Source organism: Procambarus clarkii, chromosome 65 (genome assembly GCF_040958095.1).
Source record: "Procambarus clarkii isolate CNS0578487 chromosome 65, FALCON_Pclarkii_2.0, whole genome shotgun sequence".
NCBI lineage: Eukaryota > Metazoa > Arthropoda > Malacostraca > Decapoda > Cambaridae > Procambarus > Procambarus clarkii.
In genome coordinates this window covers 15919850-15937166 of record NC_091214.1, presented here as the reverse complement: position 1 = coordinate 15937166, position 17317 = coordinate 15919850, and the positions used below count along the sequence as shown (strand labels likewise).

Sequence of the window (17317 nt, the reverse complement as noted above, 5' to 3'; positions counted from 1 at the left end):
AAACAAATAAATTCTCTTCAAGTGTATAGATAAAGATGACAAATGTAATCCTGGGCATTAGGATCCTCCTTTCTGAAGAGAGATTAAGAAGGCTTAATTTACATTATCTTAGAAAGGCCAAGAAGAAATGGGTATATAACTAATGTATACAAATGGAGGAAATATGGGTATTAAAAAGGTGCTAAAATATCAAGCAAACAAAAATATAAGGGACAAAACTTGGTAAGTTTAGCTTCATAAAAGAATTAGGCAAGTGCTGGTTTGAAAATAGGGGTTTAAGATTTATAGAACAGGCTGGTGGCTAAGAGAAAGATGTATTCACCTAGTTGTGCTTGTGGGAGTTGAGCTCTGGCTCTTTTGGCCCGCCTCTCAACTGTCAATCAATCAATAGTTTTTTGTTTGTTCTTTCACCCCCTCCCCCCCCCCCTCCCAGGAAGCAGCCCATAACAGCTATCAAACTCCCAGGTACCTATTTACTGCTAGGTAAACAGGTGCATCAGGGTGAAACAAACTCTGCCCATTTGTTTCTGCCATCGCCAGGGATCGATCTCCGGACCATAGGATTATGAATCCCGAGCGCTCTCAACTCGGCTGTCAGGCCCCCTTGTGGAATCGCTGGACTGTTTCAAGCTTAGGTTAGACAAATGGAGGCATATCTGCCTCAACTAACCTGTGACATCAATAACAAAAGCTCCATCTTCATATATCTGCCTTTGGATGTGCATAGCAGAAAGAAATGTGATGGCTGCTGCCAGGGTCACGTGGTGGACCAGGGTGATAGGCAACAGAAGCATCAGCACGTAGCAACCTATCACCAGCAGCACTGCCAACAGCACCTGTCTGGAAATAAGCATATTTTTACTCATCTGTCAGTCAAAGTTATTGTTAAAAACAAAGAGTTTCTCTCATTCCACCACCAAAGCAACTGATCAGTCTGGTGGTGGCAACTGAACCAAGCAACCGAACCACGAGCCAGGTTCTGGTTCAAGGTCCTTGGTAGGCCTAGAACTCCATGTGCAGTGACTGATGCCAGGGATCTAATACATTCATATCAGCCAGGTTAGCTCCGGGGAGCCAATGGGGCTCCCACACCCAGAAAATCATTCCAGAGCTTAAGTCAACTCATGTACAAAGAATGGCTGAGGGCCACAGGGCTAACAACACTGCAAACCAGGCATTACAGGGCAGATTTCATTGAAAATGATAAATACTAAACAATTTGGAGGATGTTGATCCGGAAAATTTCTTCAAAGTGTCAGATGTAACACAAACAAGGAGCAATGGTTTCAAGCTCAATATGCCACAATGTAGGACTGAGAACAGGAGATACTTTACACCCACTAGGGTTATAAACCCATGGTAGATATGGAACTGCCTACCCACCGAAGCCGTAAATGCTAAAACTGTTAACTTTCAAAGTACAGCTGGACAAGATCATCAAGGTAAATTGGGGGGGGACCATAGACAAGCTGCTGGCTTCCTGTCCTCGTCAAGGCCCCTAGTGTTAGTGGCTCTCAGGTAAGCTCAGGTAAGACAAGCCAGCCATTTGTACTTTATGCCCAAGCCATCCAACTACAGTGGAACCTCGGTTTTCGAATTCCCTTCTTTTCAAATTTTGTTGTTTCTCTAGTTCAATTTAAAAAAAATTGACTCTGTATTTGGGGTTTGCCTCGGTGCTCGATTTTGTTGATACACGCACGGGCCAACCAAGCACATAACACTCTTCAGTTTACCAGTCTATCGGCCTAGTGACTACTGCGCTATAGTTCTTTGTGAACAATTTCAATGTTTTGTACTTTTTTGGTTTCTGAACATAAAAGTTCTTATATATCACGTCAAGGGTTCCAAGAAAGTCAGTGGTAACGTTCAACCTAAGAAAATAGTTGTGAGGATGACGACAGAGGAAACACAAGAGATCATTCATAGTGAGACAATGTGATGTCTCACTACAGACAAGTGTTAAAAGGCAGGGAAAAATAAATGTCTATAGACAGATTCTTAGAAAGACAAGCAAGCAGTGAGCCACAACCAGGTCCTAATGGTATGCCTGCAAAACATAAGAGAGAATATCCCAGAAATGGCATCACTACTGTTATAATGGAAGGGGGACTCCTCTTCCAAACACTAACACCTCCCCTCCTCCCCTCTTCCTCACCGTCTTCCACATGACAACAAGAGTTCTCAATAAAGGTAAGATATACTTGTACATGCAGTACTGTAGTACAAAATATAAGTAGTAGTATGTATAAAATGTATTTTTAAGTAAATATTTTTTGGGGGTGTGGAATGGATTAATTAAATTGTCATTATTTCTTATGGGAAATTTTGTTTTGGTTTTTGAATTTTCTGGTTTTTTTAGCCGTCTCTGGGAACGGATTAAATTTGAAAATGGAGGTACCGCTGTAATCATAATAATCAAGAAATTAGCTGAGAGCAGAATGTCTACTGCAAGTTGGCATTTACTTTAAAAAGCTGACAATATCTGCAGTCACAAGCAGGTACACACCCCATGACACTGGAGATAGCTTATCTGCTAGCTGAGGGCTTTAATGTTGACGCTTCATCATTAATATGATAAGACAACAATGATTATGCCACTTAACAAACAAATGCTTAAAATAAGCTGAAATTGCACCGAGATAATAGACAACTTTTTTCTTTGGTAAATACACAATACAGTAGAGCACAATAATATCAATAATTAACATTTATCATTGTTAACAATAAAAGTAGAATAATTTTTCTCGTGAAGCTAAGTGAATTCAAATTAGATCTCAATAAATTGAGGAATGTAAGTACAGTACTGTAGTCCCAATAGCCACTTTCCTCTGAGTATTGAGGGAGTTACAAGAGATAGCATCCAGATGAACGACTCAAGTTCTCAGAATATCAGGATGACAGAGGACACCTGAGCATAATTCCATAGATGACATCACTGCAGGTGCATCAGGAGTTGGGAATAAAAGTGACATGGTCAGGTCAAAAAAGGATATGGAGAACAAATCCACAAGGGCAGTGATGAGGATTCGAACCTGCGTCCGGGAGCATCCCAGACACTGCCTTAATCAACTGAGCTACGACAGGGTAAAAGGGTTGAAACCGAAGTTCTACTGAACTTACTGGATCCCGTAGCCTCTCCGAGGCACAAACCAGGCTTTTACACAACCCCCCCCCTGCACCCGAGCTATGTTAACACTTTTGCTCACCCCGCGCGCCACCCCTCGACAGGGCGATATGGGCCCCAGAGTGTCACGGAAGCGCGCGTTAATTCCGAAAAGTGTATACTCTCTTCAACTTTGTCACCTCAATTCTCCTTCTACGAGATTAAATTTGGTATCATTGTGTTCGCAATAAAATTCTCTACAGCACTAAATGCATATAAACTCCAAAAGCCCGGCTAATTACCCGCAGCAAACAGAGAAAGTGCGAACGAGTTACCCGGGAGCGCGCAAACGGGATAAAATGTTTTCACTATTTTCACTCTGGTCACCTCAATTTTTGTCCTAGGTCTTTCATTTTGGTCTCAATGGGTTCGTAATAAAATTCTCTAGAGGAACATTAGCATATAAAAAAAAAAACCTGGTCACGCTCCAACCGCCGACGAGTTGAAGACGGGCCACGTGTTAGCCGTGAGTGAGTGCTCAGAGGCCTTCCTGCTACACTCCCAATTCCTACCCTTTTCAAGCCTTTCTTTCGCAATTTTCTTCCTGGAAGGGCCTTGTTCATGATTACTATCCATCGTGGAGTAAGCGTAGATAGTTTCTAAAGCTGCAGTAAGAAATATAGCCACGGAAAATAGCCGAAATGTTCACACGTTTGAGATGCGAGGGGAAGCGACATTGGTCACAACAGTGGAGCAAAGACAATGGGCCCACGGCGTGTGCCAAGCAGCCTGAGGGCGACGAGGCTCAACAAAGAAAATGGGAAGACATCGGCGCACATTTTAAAACCAGTCCCCAAAAAATCGGATAAAAACCTGATTTTTGGCGAATTTTTAAAGTGGATGACGCAATGCTGCGTCATCCCCGGCATTACCGCCAGTAAACGGATGACGCAATGCTGCGTCATCCCCGAGCGAAAGTGTTAACAGGCCGTTCTCCCTCTTCGCCCTTACATCATCACACACAGAGATCACAATAACGTGATGCATCAAATGAACTAATGTGTGTTCTCTGTGTATGATGATGTAAGGGCGAAGAGGGAGAACGGCCTGTTGACATAGCTCGGGTGCAGGGGGGGGGGTTGTGTAAAAGCCTGGTTTGTGCCTCGGAGAGGCTACGGGATCCAGTAAGCTCAGTAGAACTTCGGTTTCAACCCTTTTACCCTGTCGTAGCTCAGTCGATTAAGGCAGTGTCTGGGATGCTCCCGGACGCAGATTCGAATCCTCGTCACGGCCCTTGTGGATTTGTTCATTTGATGCATCACATTATTGTGATCTCTGTGTGTGAAGGATATGGAGGATTGGACCCAGGGAAGCAGCGGCATTAGTCGTCGAAAGGTAAGTCTCGTCCGAACCACATATGTTCTATGTATGTGGTAAGCCTTGACAAAGCTCTCTGGAGAGTGCTAAAAACTGTGTGTAAATCTTTAAATAAAATTCACAAATACATGTGGGTTTTTATTCTAAATAATTAGAATAATAATGATCATAATTAATATTTTAATGTTTAATTACATGTAAATGTAATTACCTAAGTGTAGCTAAAGGATGAGGAATACACCGACATTGTCCTATCTTCATTATAATCTTTGCCAGGAACTTAGCTCTGGCTCTCCATACTATTGTGGCTGCCTTTCTTATTATCTTCAAACATGTTCCATTACCTATATCATATTCCTTCCTCCCTTGACCTTCCTCTAGTAGTCGAGGGTTGAATACAACACCTACCACTATCTTCAACATCCTCATTGTTATCATACCAAGTACCAAATCCAGCTGCTTCATTACCTCCAGAATCTCTACTTTCTCAAAGCTTCAGTGTTACTGTATCAGTAGGACTACTCCTCCTCCTCCCATTGCACTTGTCTTATGAAGAGTAGTGCAGTATGAGGAGGGGGGTTCTAGATACACTGCTTAAAAAATAACTAAGCATAATTCAAGGGGTTCCTCCCCCCCCTCCCCCCCCCCCCCCTGCCCTTTCTCCATTGCATATGTTTTTGCCAACTTAGGGAATCAAAAGTGAATACCTTCCAAAACAAAAGTAGGAGATACCCAGTCCTGCAGCCATTGAGCCCCAGTGACGAGTTGTAGTCGAGACACGTGAAGGATGGCAGTAGACCCGGAATATATATGCCAGTACCAGGGCCGTCACTTGCCCCAATATAAAATTGACCTGAAATATATATAAAAGTTTTATTAGTACCGGACATTTATAGCAAAAAATTGGACTTATAATTAGTTTTATAAAAACATTTAATGGCAAAATATTGTATACAGAATTGTATTATACCAGAAACTACATTAATATGGTAAGTATGATACTGTACTACATATGGTTCAATTGCATTATAGATATTAATACTAGTATCCCTGGTTAATCAAGTACAGTATCTCCCAACATAAGCAATTTTATACAATAATTTTGATATACAAATTTGACTTCATTCTGCATAATTTTTCTTCTATAGCCAAAATTCCTCTTGAATGCCATTACCTACCCCCTTCCCACCTCCCTCTTCATTAGAAACACTCAACCCATCCATCCTGTACAATATATAAAATGTTCATCACAATAATAAGTACAGAATGAATATTTTAATGGTTGGTTTCCATTGTCAAGGACAGGAACCCTCTTAGGCTTATTCAGGTCACCCCCCCCCAAGACCAACTATATGTACAAACATTTCACAGGATGCAACCCACAATAGTTGTCTAACTCCCAGGTACCAATCTATTGTTAGGTGAACAGTGGTACCAAGTTTATACCTCCACACTAAAATATATGTGAATCAACCAACCAGACCATTCACTTCTAAGCCAGAGTACAGTGAGTACTAAACTACAGGTGCGGTTATATATAAAGGTAGTTGTATGTGGTGGTGCCGGGCTAAATCTAACTCCAAATTGTACAGTAATATACAATTAAATTGTAATGACAATGTCTACGTGCTATGCTCTTATTATAACTTCCACTAACGTGTAGCAACTGTAATACAAGTAATACAGTGCATCCTCGTTCTATCAAACACCACTCTATCAAATTCCCGGAAGATCCAAACAAATTTAATTCGGTACTAAATGTTCAGTGGAGCATACAAATGTACGATTAGGCGAGGATTGTTCGTTCAAGCGGTCGCCCAGACTGAGCTTCAGGAGGTGGCTGTCATCAACTATGATTCACCAAAGTGTAAACAGTTATACAGTGTTTTATTATGCTTACTCATTGTTTCCAGGGAGAAGTGGTTGAAGGATGATAGTGTTATCAGGGGTCATTGGTGGGAGTTGTTGTCAGGGAGGGCAAGTGGTGTTAGTACTGTAGTTAGGTTTATTGTCAGGAGGCAGGTGGTATCAGTGTTGGAAATGGTCAGGGAAGGCAGGGAGTGATAGTGGTGTCAGGGGAGGCAGGTGATGTCAGTGGTAGAAGTTATTAGGGAGGCAGGTGGTGTTAGTGGTGGAAGTTGTCAGGAGGCAGGTGGTGTTAGTGGTGGAAGTTGTCAGGAGGCAGGTGGTGTTAGTGGTGGAAGTTGTCAGGAGGCAGGTGGTGTTAGTGGTGGAAGTTGTCAGGAGGCAGGTGGTGTTAGTGGTGGAAGTTGTCAGGAGGCAGGTGGTGTTAGTGGTGGAAGTTGTCAGGAGGCAGGTGGTGTTAGTGGTGGAAGTTGTCAGGAGGCAGGTGGTGTTAGTGGTGGAAGTTGTCAGGAGGCAGGTGGTGTTAGTGGTGGAAGTTGTCAGGAGGCAGGTGGTGTTAGTGGTGGAAGTTGTCAGGAGGCAGGTGGTGTTAGTGGTGGAAGTTGTCAGGAGGCAGGTGGTGTTAGTGGTCAGGGAAGGCAGGGAGTGATAGTGGTGTCAGGGGAGGCAGGTGGTGTCAGTGATGATCTCTGGCCTGAGTTATCAGCTAATTGGCAACACTTGGCTGCTGCCTATATGCTGTACTCATTGTCTGCTTTTCAACAAATTAGCTGAGAAAATGTTACCATTTCAGTTGCTTGTAACACATCGCTGTATCATATGCCATAGTCAAAATGAAAAATTAATAATAAATGGTGGTGTAAGTGGTGAGGGGATATATTAGTGGGGGGGGGGGGAGTGGGAAGGCATCAGGGGAGAAAGGGCGAGTTGAGACGCCTCCTCCAGGTCTGCTGGCCTGCGTGACCAGCTGACTTCTGCACCACATGGCTGCCTCAATACTAAACTCACTCGCTGCTTTTCATAGAATTAGGAAAGAAAATGTTACTATTTCAGTGGCTTGAAACATATCACTATCATATTCCATAATCAAAATGAAGAATTCCTAATAAATAAATAAGTGGTGAGGGGAATGTATTAGTGGGGGTGGGAAGGCAACTAGCCTCTACCTCTCAACATTTGTACTCATTAATATGTACTGTACATATATGTATATTACTTTGTGTATTCCTTATTTATATTAATACAAAAAAAAATATTTCATTTAGCTGTCAGTGGAGGTAGGTAGTGATAGTGGTGTCAGGAAAGCAGGTGGTGTCAATAGTGATGTTGGCAGGAGAGGCAAGTGGTGAAAGTTGTTGCCAGGGTAGACAGGTGATGTTAGAAGTGAATGTTACTGAAGGCAGGAAGTGTCTGGGAAGGCAGGTGGTCACAGTGGTAGGGGGGATGGTGTCAGCAAAGTCTGGTGGTGGGGGATGGTGTCAAAAGCCTGGTGGTGTCAGTGGTGGGGGATGGTGTCAGAGAAGTCTAGTGGTGTGGGATGGTAATTACCTAAGAGTAATTACCTAAGTGTAATTACCTATGAGTAGTTACAGGATGAGAGCTACGCTTCTGGTGTCCCGTCTACCCAGCACTCTTTGTCATATAACACTTTGAAGCTACCGACGGTTTTGGCCTCCACCACCTTCTCACCTAACTTGTTCCAACCGTCTACCACTCTGTTTGCGAAAGTGAATTTTCTTATATTTCTTCAGCATCTTAGTTTAGTTAGTTTAAATCTATGACCTCTTGTTCTTGAAGTTCCAGGTCTCAGAAAATCTTCCCTATCAATTTTATCAATTCCTGTTACAGTGGTACCTCAGCTTACGAGCGCCCCTGGTTACGAGTTTTTTGGGTTACGAGCAGGATTTCCTCGGAAAATCTGTATCGGGATACGAGGGGTGTTGATACGCGTACGGGCCGACTAGCGAGTGGTGGCACGGTGATTGCCGCTCAGTTTACCAGTGCCTTGCGCCCAGTGACTATCCCGCCTCAATTCTTCACCAGGATTTACAGTATTTTGTTGGATATTTGGCCATTTGAACATAAAAGTTATTATATATCTCACAATGGGTTCCAAGAAAGCCAGTGGTAAGGTTCAACCTAAGAAAATAGTTGTGAGTAGAGGCAGTAGAGGATGTCCCTTCCTCATTAAGAAAATGTGTGAAGTATGGGAAGAACTGCAAAGTTTTGTTAAAAAAAACTCACCCAGATAAAGCTGTAGCAGGCCGTGGCATTCACCTTTTAAATGACAATGTGATGTCTTACTACAGACAAGTGTTAAAATGTAGGGAAAACAAGTGTCTTTAGACAGAGTCTTAGTAAGACAAGCAAGCAGTGAGCCACAAGCAGGTCCTAGTGGTATGCAGGCAAAACGTGCCAGGGAGTGCACACCAGAGAAGTCCTCACTGCCTGATATTATAATGGAAGGGGACTCCCCATCCAAACAGTAACACCTCTCCTCCTCCCCCCTCCTCACTATCTTCCATACGCCAACAGCAGTCATCAGCAAGGGTAAGTAATAACTTGAACATACTGTACTTTTATAGTGAAGATTTCGATGAATTAGGTATAAAATTTAGTTTGAGGAGAGGTTTTTGGGTAGTCAGGAACAGATTAATTCATTCCCATTATTTCTTATGGGGAAATTAGCTTTGGGTTACGAGCCATCTCCAGGAACGGATTAAACTCTTAAACCGAGGTACCCCTGTACTATTTTGTACGTAGTGATCATATCACCTCTTTTTCTTGTCTTCTAGTTTTGGCATATTTAATGCCTCTAACCTCTCCTCATAGCTCTTGCCCTTCAGTTCTGGGAGCCATCTAGTAGCATGTCTTTGCACCTTTTCCAGTTTGTTGATGTGCTTCTTAAGATATGGGCACCACACAACTGCTGCATATTCTAGCTCTGGCCTAACAAAAGTTGTGAACAATTTCTTTAATATTTCGCCATCCATGTATTTAAAAGCAATTCTGAATTTAGAAAATGTGGCATAGGCTCCTTGCACAACATTCTTTATGTGGTCCTTAGGTGATAGTTTTCTATCTAGAACCACCCTTAGATCCCCTTTCTTAATCAGAATTCTTTAAAGATTTCTCACATAATTTATAGGTTGTGTGGGGTCTATGTTCTCCTATTCCACATTCCATAACATGGCATTTATTCACATTAAATTCCATTTGCCAAGTGGTGCTCCATATACATACTTTTTTTGTCCAGGTCTTCTTGAAGGGCATGACAATCATCTAAGTTTCTTATCCTTCCTATTATCTTAGCATCTTAGATGCCATCTTATCTTAGCATCTTATCTTAGATGGTGTCAGAAGTCTGGTGTCAGTGGTGGGGGATGGTGTCAGAGAAGTCTGGGGTGGTTGGGGATGGTGTCAGTGGTGGGGGATGGTGTCAGAAGTCTGGTGGTGGGGGATGTGTCAGCATAAATTTCTGACTTCTCTGACACCATCCCCCACCACCAGACTTTTCTGTCACCATCCCCCACCACTGACACCAGATTTCTGACACCATCCCCCACCACCAGACTTCTCTGACACCATCCCCCCCCCAGACTTCTCTGACACCATCCCCCACCACTGACACCAGACTTCTGACACAATCCCCACGATGTATTAATGTGGTTGTAATTTTTTTTTTTTAAGAAAGGGTCGGACGGATGGAACGAATTCTGCACTGGAACAAATCATTTGTTTAAGTGAGGACACACTCTATAAATGCTCAAAACTTTTCAGAAGTTTCATTACAGGCAGTTAGATATATACCTGGAGCATACCTGGAGAGGGTCTCAGGAGCTAATTAAATTAAATTAAATTTTTTTACTCAGAAAAAGTACATACATAATTGATTTACAAACATAAAGTTGGATTTATTGATAGAGCTAGTAGATACAATACCTAAAGCCACTAATACGCATAGTGTTTCGGGCAACGTTATTCATTGTTCTATAAGTTCTTCTATTTCCCGAGCCTGGCCTGAGACCAGGCTCGACTTGTGAAAAGTTGGTCCATGGTCCAACAAGCTGTTGCTTGTAGTGGCCCACAGGCCCACATATTCACTATAGCCTGGTTGGTACGGCACTTCTTTCATGAATTTGTCAAAGTGCCCCTTGAATACATCCACCTTTGTTTCAGCAATATCTCTGATGCTTGCTGGGAAGGTGTTGAACAGCTGTGGACCTCTGATGTTCAGACAGTGCTCTCTGATTGTGCCTATGGCACCTCTACTCCTCACTGGTTCTATTCTGCATTTCCTTCCATATCTTTCGCTCCAGTATGTTATTATTCTACTGTGCAAATTTGGGACCTGGCCCTCCAGTATTTACCATGTATATATTATTTTATACCTTTCTCATCTCTTTTTCCAGATGAGAAAATCTGACATTAACATTTTGAGAGCTTTGAAACAGTCCCAATAATTTAGATGTTTCATTGTTTCTATGGGTGCCGTATATGTTCTCTCTATTCCCTCTAATGTGCCTGTTAATTTTACATAACTTATCGCTAAGAATTCTACATGAATCTTATGTGCATTAATTACAATTGATACTTCTTATCAAGGTTTCCAGAAATCATTCAGGAGAGCCAAAAAGTAACTAGCAAGATGATGGTCAACTTGGCAAGGCAAGTGAAGCATGGAATAATAGCTGCCACGAACAGAGCATCGTCAGTCTAACACCAATAGTGGTCCCTCTTGAGGTTATCTTGAGATGATTTTGGGACTTGGCATCCCCACGGCTCGGTCTTCGACCAGGCCTCATTTTTGTTACACGCACCCTAGGAAGCAGCCCGTAACAGCTGTCTAACTCCCAGGTATCTATTAACTGTTAGGTGAACAGAACAACAGGGTGAAAGAAACTCTGCCCATTTGTTTCCGCCTCCACTAGGTATCGAACACAGAACCACACGACTACGAATCATGAGCACTGTCCACTCAGCTGTTAGGCCCCTTTTACTCAGCAAGTTAGTTTTGGTGGCAATAAGCACAGATAGCCATAAAATAAATATATTTGGACGAATGTAGTATACAAGTTTGAAGGTGAAGTTTGACTATCAACGGTGTAACAGTATGTCGGTCAGTTGAATGTTATGATGTCCACTGATGAATGTTGATGGTGCTGAAGATCTGCGGCATATCTAGAGCATCTCTCACTCTCACTAAGAGGTTCTGTAACTACACTTGGGTTCTAGGTACATGTTCTCCAGCTGTACCTAGAAGCGGGTATGATATCACAGCCCATCCTCCCATTTTTGGTAATACAGTACAGTACTGTACTATACTTATAGTAACGATAAGGACCATAGTATATATACAAGTATATACCGATGCACAACAAAATTAGAAAGTAGAAATCAGCACTACTGAGTTAGACAAAGCAGAAAACTATTGTTTGCTTATGTTGCATTGACAAATTAAGCTAACCTAACCTTCCTAGGTCTAATACGTACACGATATATGAGGCCTAATATAGTACATGTGAGTGCTATACTAGGCCTAGGAATATTTAAGTTTGATTTATTTTTTAAATAATTCCTTACTAGTCAGTATACTATGTGCTATCTAAATGTTAAGTACAGTACATATGAATTTGTGACTATTGATGAACGTCACAATAGGTCCTATCTATACAGGAGGATGACTTGGGTATCACTACTGGGCAGATCATTTGCTCGGCTGTTTGCTGCATTGTTTGTTTACTTTCTGTAAACTTTGCAGTTGTCTATTTTGTTTCACTCTCTGAGTTAGTCTCTTCAGTGAGTGATTGTGAATCCCCTCCTCTATGTGCCTCTGTGGGGAGGCTAGATCCTGGCCTCTGGTCTCCAGTAAACTATTTAAGGACTCCTAAGGCTGTTGTGACAAATGTGTGGAGGTATTTCCGTGTGTTTAGCAGCAGGAAACCAAAGTTCAGCCCCTCCAGAAAAATTAAATTATAGAAAATTAACCAATAATATTGAACAGTATAAGGTATGTAGTTTCCCGCCGAAATGCTGACCCCCACACAAAAGACAAATTTATTCTCAAAATGGCCAAAATGTGGCCACAATAATGTTATTACTGTACTTCCTGTGGGGGACATTACACATGAATTATGTGTTTCAAGTCAACATAAAGCAGCATTCTGAAGATTACCAGAAACAATGCAGGGGGGAAAAATATCTTTTATTATATATCAAAAACTGTCAGATCACACTATACAGCACATCTTTTGTATAATTGTGGAAATTCTCTGAGCAAAAGCAACCACAACAAAGTAACAAGTGACCCTGGAGCTGGGCGAGTTAGGGAACGTGTGATAGTGTGGAGCAAGAGCACTCTCTCACACCTTATTACATTACTCTATACGAAAGACCTCACCAAAATTTATCCAGCAAGTGGTGGTGCTCAGCTGTGGGCCAGTATGAATGGAGCAGCAGCTGAGCAGTTAAGTAGTTAATCAAGTGAGCAGCATGAGATATGTAGACCATCCCAGAGACTGCAAGCTTCTGCTGGGAATACTTATCACAATTATTATGCCAGGGCAAGTCTCGTGAATCACGTAATAAAAATAAAGTTCTTTCAATATTATTTTTGGTGTACATGTATAATTTGGTGTACAAGCCTCTCACCACATACAATATACAATTTTTGATTGCTGCCAAAAAAGAAATTGGGTATTCACTCCCTAATTACTGGCAATAACTGGCAATCCCCTCACAGTGTTCAAGAGAGAACTGGATAAGCACTTCTAAAGGATACCTGATCAACCAGGCTGTGACTCATACATCAGGCTGCGAGCAGCCGCGTCCAACAGCCTGGTTGATCAGTCCAGCAACCAGGAGGCCTGGTCGACGACCGGGCCGCGGGGACGCTAAGCCCCGGAAGCACCTCAAGGTAACCCCATAACATGGTTTGTACTTGTCGCATTCCTCAACAGACAACTGAAATCCTTACACTAACTAGCTTCATTTCAACAACAGAATAAATTAACATTAATCTGGATTAAATTTATGATGAGGATCAAAGCATGTGCAAAAATTATCTAGTAAAATGTAAACAATGAACCAAGAGAAAATAAAAATGGTGTTTGTCTCAGGTTGGGGACCAGATACATGTTCCTACCCTTACAAAACTTTGCAGGACGAATGGTCTTTGTCTGAAGAAGATCATAAGTGGGGATGGGGTTGAGCTTCATGGATTACTTTTTCTTTATATTGCAAACTAGATTAATTTTCAATCTCACTATATACCAGACTCCAACTTCAATAAGAATCATCTGCTATTTTCTACATGATTTAATGTTAACGATCTTGATAGTGGTGAAGGGTAAGGAAGCTGGTGAAGGGTAAGGAAGCTGGTGAAGGGTAAGGAAGCTGGTGAAGGGTAAGGAAGCTGGTGAAGGGTAAGGAAGCTGGTGAAGGGTAAGGAAGCTGGTGAAGGGTAAGGAAGCTGGTGAAGGGTAAGGAAGCTGGTGAAGGGTAAGGAAGCTGATAAGGTAGTTATATTGAGGAACCAAGGCCCGTTAAAGACCTGACACACGTATCGGATACAAGTGATTCAGACATGGATGAGGAGGATACAACGAGCGTGTTCAGTACAGGGCTAGCACGAGTTGTGCTGCAGCACAACTCGTGCTAGCCCTGTACTGAACACGCTCGCTGTATCCTCCTCATCCATGTCTGAATCACTTGTATCCGATACGTGTGTCAGGTCTTTATCGGGCCTTGGTTCCTCAATATAACTACCTTATCTTCCTGACACAATAAGATCTGAATTTCAACTTCATACAGCGATTTTTCATCACCACATCCGACAGGGGGACTAGGAGCTGGAGGCACAATCGTCAGACATGGTTACTCATTCAAAACTGAGCCTACTTGCAGCCCTGGGAAATGCTGGGTTTTCTTTTCGAAATGGCTGCCGCTCACGGGAGGCCACAGGCCTCCATCTGGTATCCAAACTACAGCATGCGTATTTTGAATCTTATATCCTAACACTAGATATGTCGGGATGGAGCACCACCACACCCCACAATATGTCGGGGATTGCAGTGCTGTTGCTAAGGCATGGCTTAATCAGCACTTACCTCAAAATGTTATTGAGGGACCCCTCCCAGAAACAATGATATTGGCCATAAGATACCAGAAAGTAACAAAAAATGTGCAACTAATTGTTGAACATTTTCTAATGCAACAGATTTTTTACAAAAACGTTTGGGGGCGGTCTAGCATGAACTACCAGGTAATCCATATGAGCTGAGTTCAAGTGTCCTAGTTATAAGATCAGAAACAGGTAATTACCTAAGTGAAGTTACAGGATGAGAGCTATACTCGTGGTGTCCCGTCTTCCCAGAACTCTGTCATATAACACTTTGAAATTACTGACTGTTTTGGCCTCCACCACCTTCTCACCTAACTTGTTCCAACCGTCTACCACTCTGCTTACAAAAGTAAATTTTCTTATATTTCTCCGGCACCTTTGTTTCGTTAGTTTAAATCTATGACCTCTTGTTCTTGAAGTTCCAAGTCTCAGGAATTTTTCCCCATCAATTTTATCGATTCCTGTTACTATTTTGTACATAGTGATCATATCACCTCTTTTTCTTCTAGCTTCTAGTTTTGGTATATTTAATGCCTCTAACCTCTCCTCGTAGCTCTTGCCCTTCAGTTCTGGGAGCCACTTAGTAGCATGTCTTTGCAACTTTTCCAGTTTGTTGATGTGCTTCTTTCTTAAGATATGGGCACCATACAATCGCTGCATATTCTAGCTTTGGCCTAACAAAAGTCATGAATAATTTCTTTAGGCTCTTTCCATCCATGTATTTAAAAGCAATTCTGAAGTTGGAAAGTGTAGCACAGGCTCCTCGCACAATGTTCTTAATGTGGTCCTCAGGTGACAGTTTTCTATCTAGAACCACCTCTAGATCCATTTCTTAGTCAGAATTCTTTAAAGATTTCTCACATAATTTATAAGTTGTGTGTGGGGTCTATGTTCTCCTATTCCACATTCCATAACATGGCATTTATTCACATTAAATTCCATTTGAAACAATGGAAGTGTAATAATCTGTGAGTGCATACTTTACTGTGATTATTTGTATTAGCATATTTAATATAAAAATTAAGTATGGAGAAAATAAACAGAAAACATTACAATATATTTAAACTTATCTTTCTTTTCTTCTTCAGTACAACTCATTTGCTTGAGAATTAAAATTGCATTTAGAGTCATCAGATTATAATATAAAACACAGATCTGCTCTTAAGAATTCCTCATAACAATTATAAAGTTGCAATGAACACAAAACTGATGGGTATAATGTATCTGATGCATTTAACAGTAGGCTACTGCATTGGGTTTTATAATGAGGTAAAATTGGAGGAATATGGTTATTGGGTAGCCTGAACATACCATACAGTACTGTATTGGATATGCAGCACCGTCTTGCCAACACAACAGCAGATACAATACCCATCAGAAAACATATACAGTCGAGTTCAAGCTGCGTGAGGCCAGAAAACAAAGAAGCATCTGCACAAATTAGTTTTTTAAAACAAAATTAAACTGCACGACACTGGATGTGCTCATGCACAAGATTTGTGCAATCATAATTTTAAGCAATCACGACATCATATTGGTGCATCAAGCCCACATATTCATACGGGACAGGTGGCACAATCTTCCTGCATGATTACTCACCATTATCTTCTGTTTAACACACTATAGGATTACAATCTTGCATCATAGCACCTCCCAAGCATTTTGCTCTTAATTATATACGTGTATTTTGTTAGTGGCTGAAAAGTGGCATTAGTATTTGGCATTAATGTATAAACATGTGCTTCAGTGAGACAGGAGTGGAATAAGTGGTAATTTAGACATCTCCGGAATGTATCCGTATTTTATCCATACTAGGTTACCTTCTCTGCACAAGTCTTTCCAGGAATGCAATAAGGGTTGACTGTAATAGGGAACAAGAATATCAATTGGTAGGATTCAACATGAGAGAAAGAAAATAGAGTAAAAATTCTCACTACTTGTTAATTTACCATGCATAAGATCACATCCTGATTCAACACTTACAAGCTTAGAAGATATTAGAAGGCCCACAGAAGCATACTAGATCCTGCAAGGCCTAGAGAGAGGACAGAAGGGAAGTCAGTGTACAGAGCAGCCACACCCACCAATGACAGTGATACAGAGAAAACATTTAAAAAGACACATAGCAATGGTATAGGTCTAATTGACTGTGCTGACATGACACACCACAATATATGCTTACAAAATACTGTGTGGCTAAAAGTACTGTACTAAGTGGACACCACAGATGCACACAGTACAGTACACACACACACAAACACAGACACTACAAGTACTATATACAAACTCCACAGACTGTGTTACACATGAAAAATTACAGATATCTCACTACTCTACACAAACTGCACAGCATCATTTAAGAAGTCATAAAATGCACCTAACAACTAGGGCATGATCAATCTTAACTCACCTATGGATGAAGCAATTACTCAACTACAGTATACAAAGGACAATTCACTTAGATTGTTCAATTATAAAATCGGGAGTGCTTCAATTAAACATTCACAATTCACATACTGTACTGCCAACTTGTAGAGTAGTTACTTCAGAGTCAACTAGGCAGGCCTTTTATTTCAGGCCTTGAAAAAAAAAATATATATATATATACAGTATATATATATATATATATATATGTTGTACCTAGTAGCCAGAATGTCGTACTCGGCCTACTATGCAAGACCCGATTTGCCTAATAGGCCAAGTTTTCCAGAATTTCAATATTTTTCCAAATTTTTTCATATGAAATAATAAATCTGTCCATTTCATTATGTATAAGTTAATATGTTTATATTTGGGTTAAAACTAACGTAGATATATGACCGAACCTAACCAACCCTAACCTAACCTAT

At 41.3% G+C, this 17317-nt stretch overlaps 1 protein-coding gene across 2 annotated transcripts in view; it reads right to left on the bottom strand.

The window, feature by feature from the left end:
* The window catches only part of oys (lysophospholipid acyltransferase 6), a 106732-nt gene that overhangs the window by 68960 nt on the left and 20455 nt on the right, over positions 1 to 17317 (bottom strand). For both annotated transcript variants that reach the window (XM_069309438.1, XM_069309439.1), the window contains exons 2-3: positions 5188 to 5333; positions 671 to 840 (exon numbers count right to left, since the gene is read on the bottom strand). In XM_069309438.1, coding sequence (XP_069165539.1) covers positions 671 to 840; positions 5188 to 5333 — 316 coding nt within the window. The remainder of the gene's footprint in view (positions 1 to 670; positions 841 to 5187; positions 5334 to 17317) is intronic.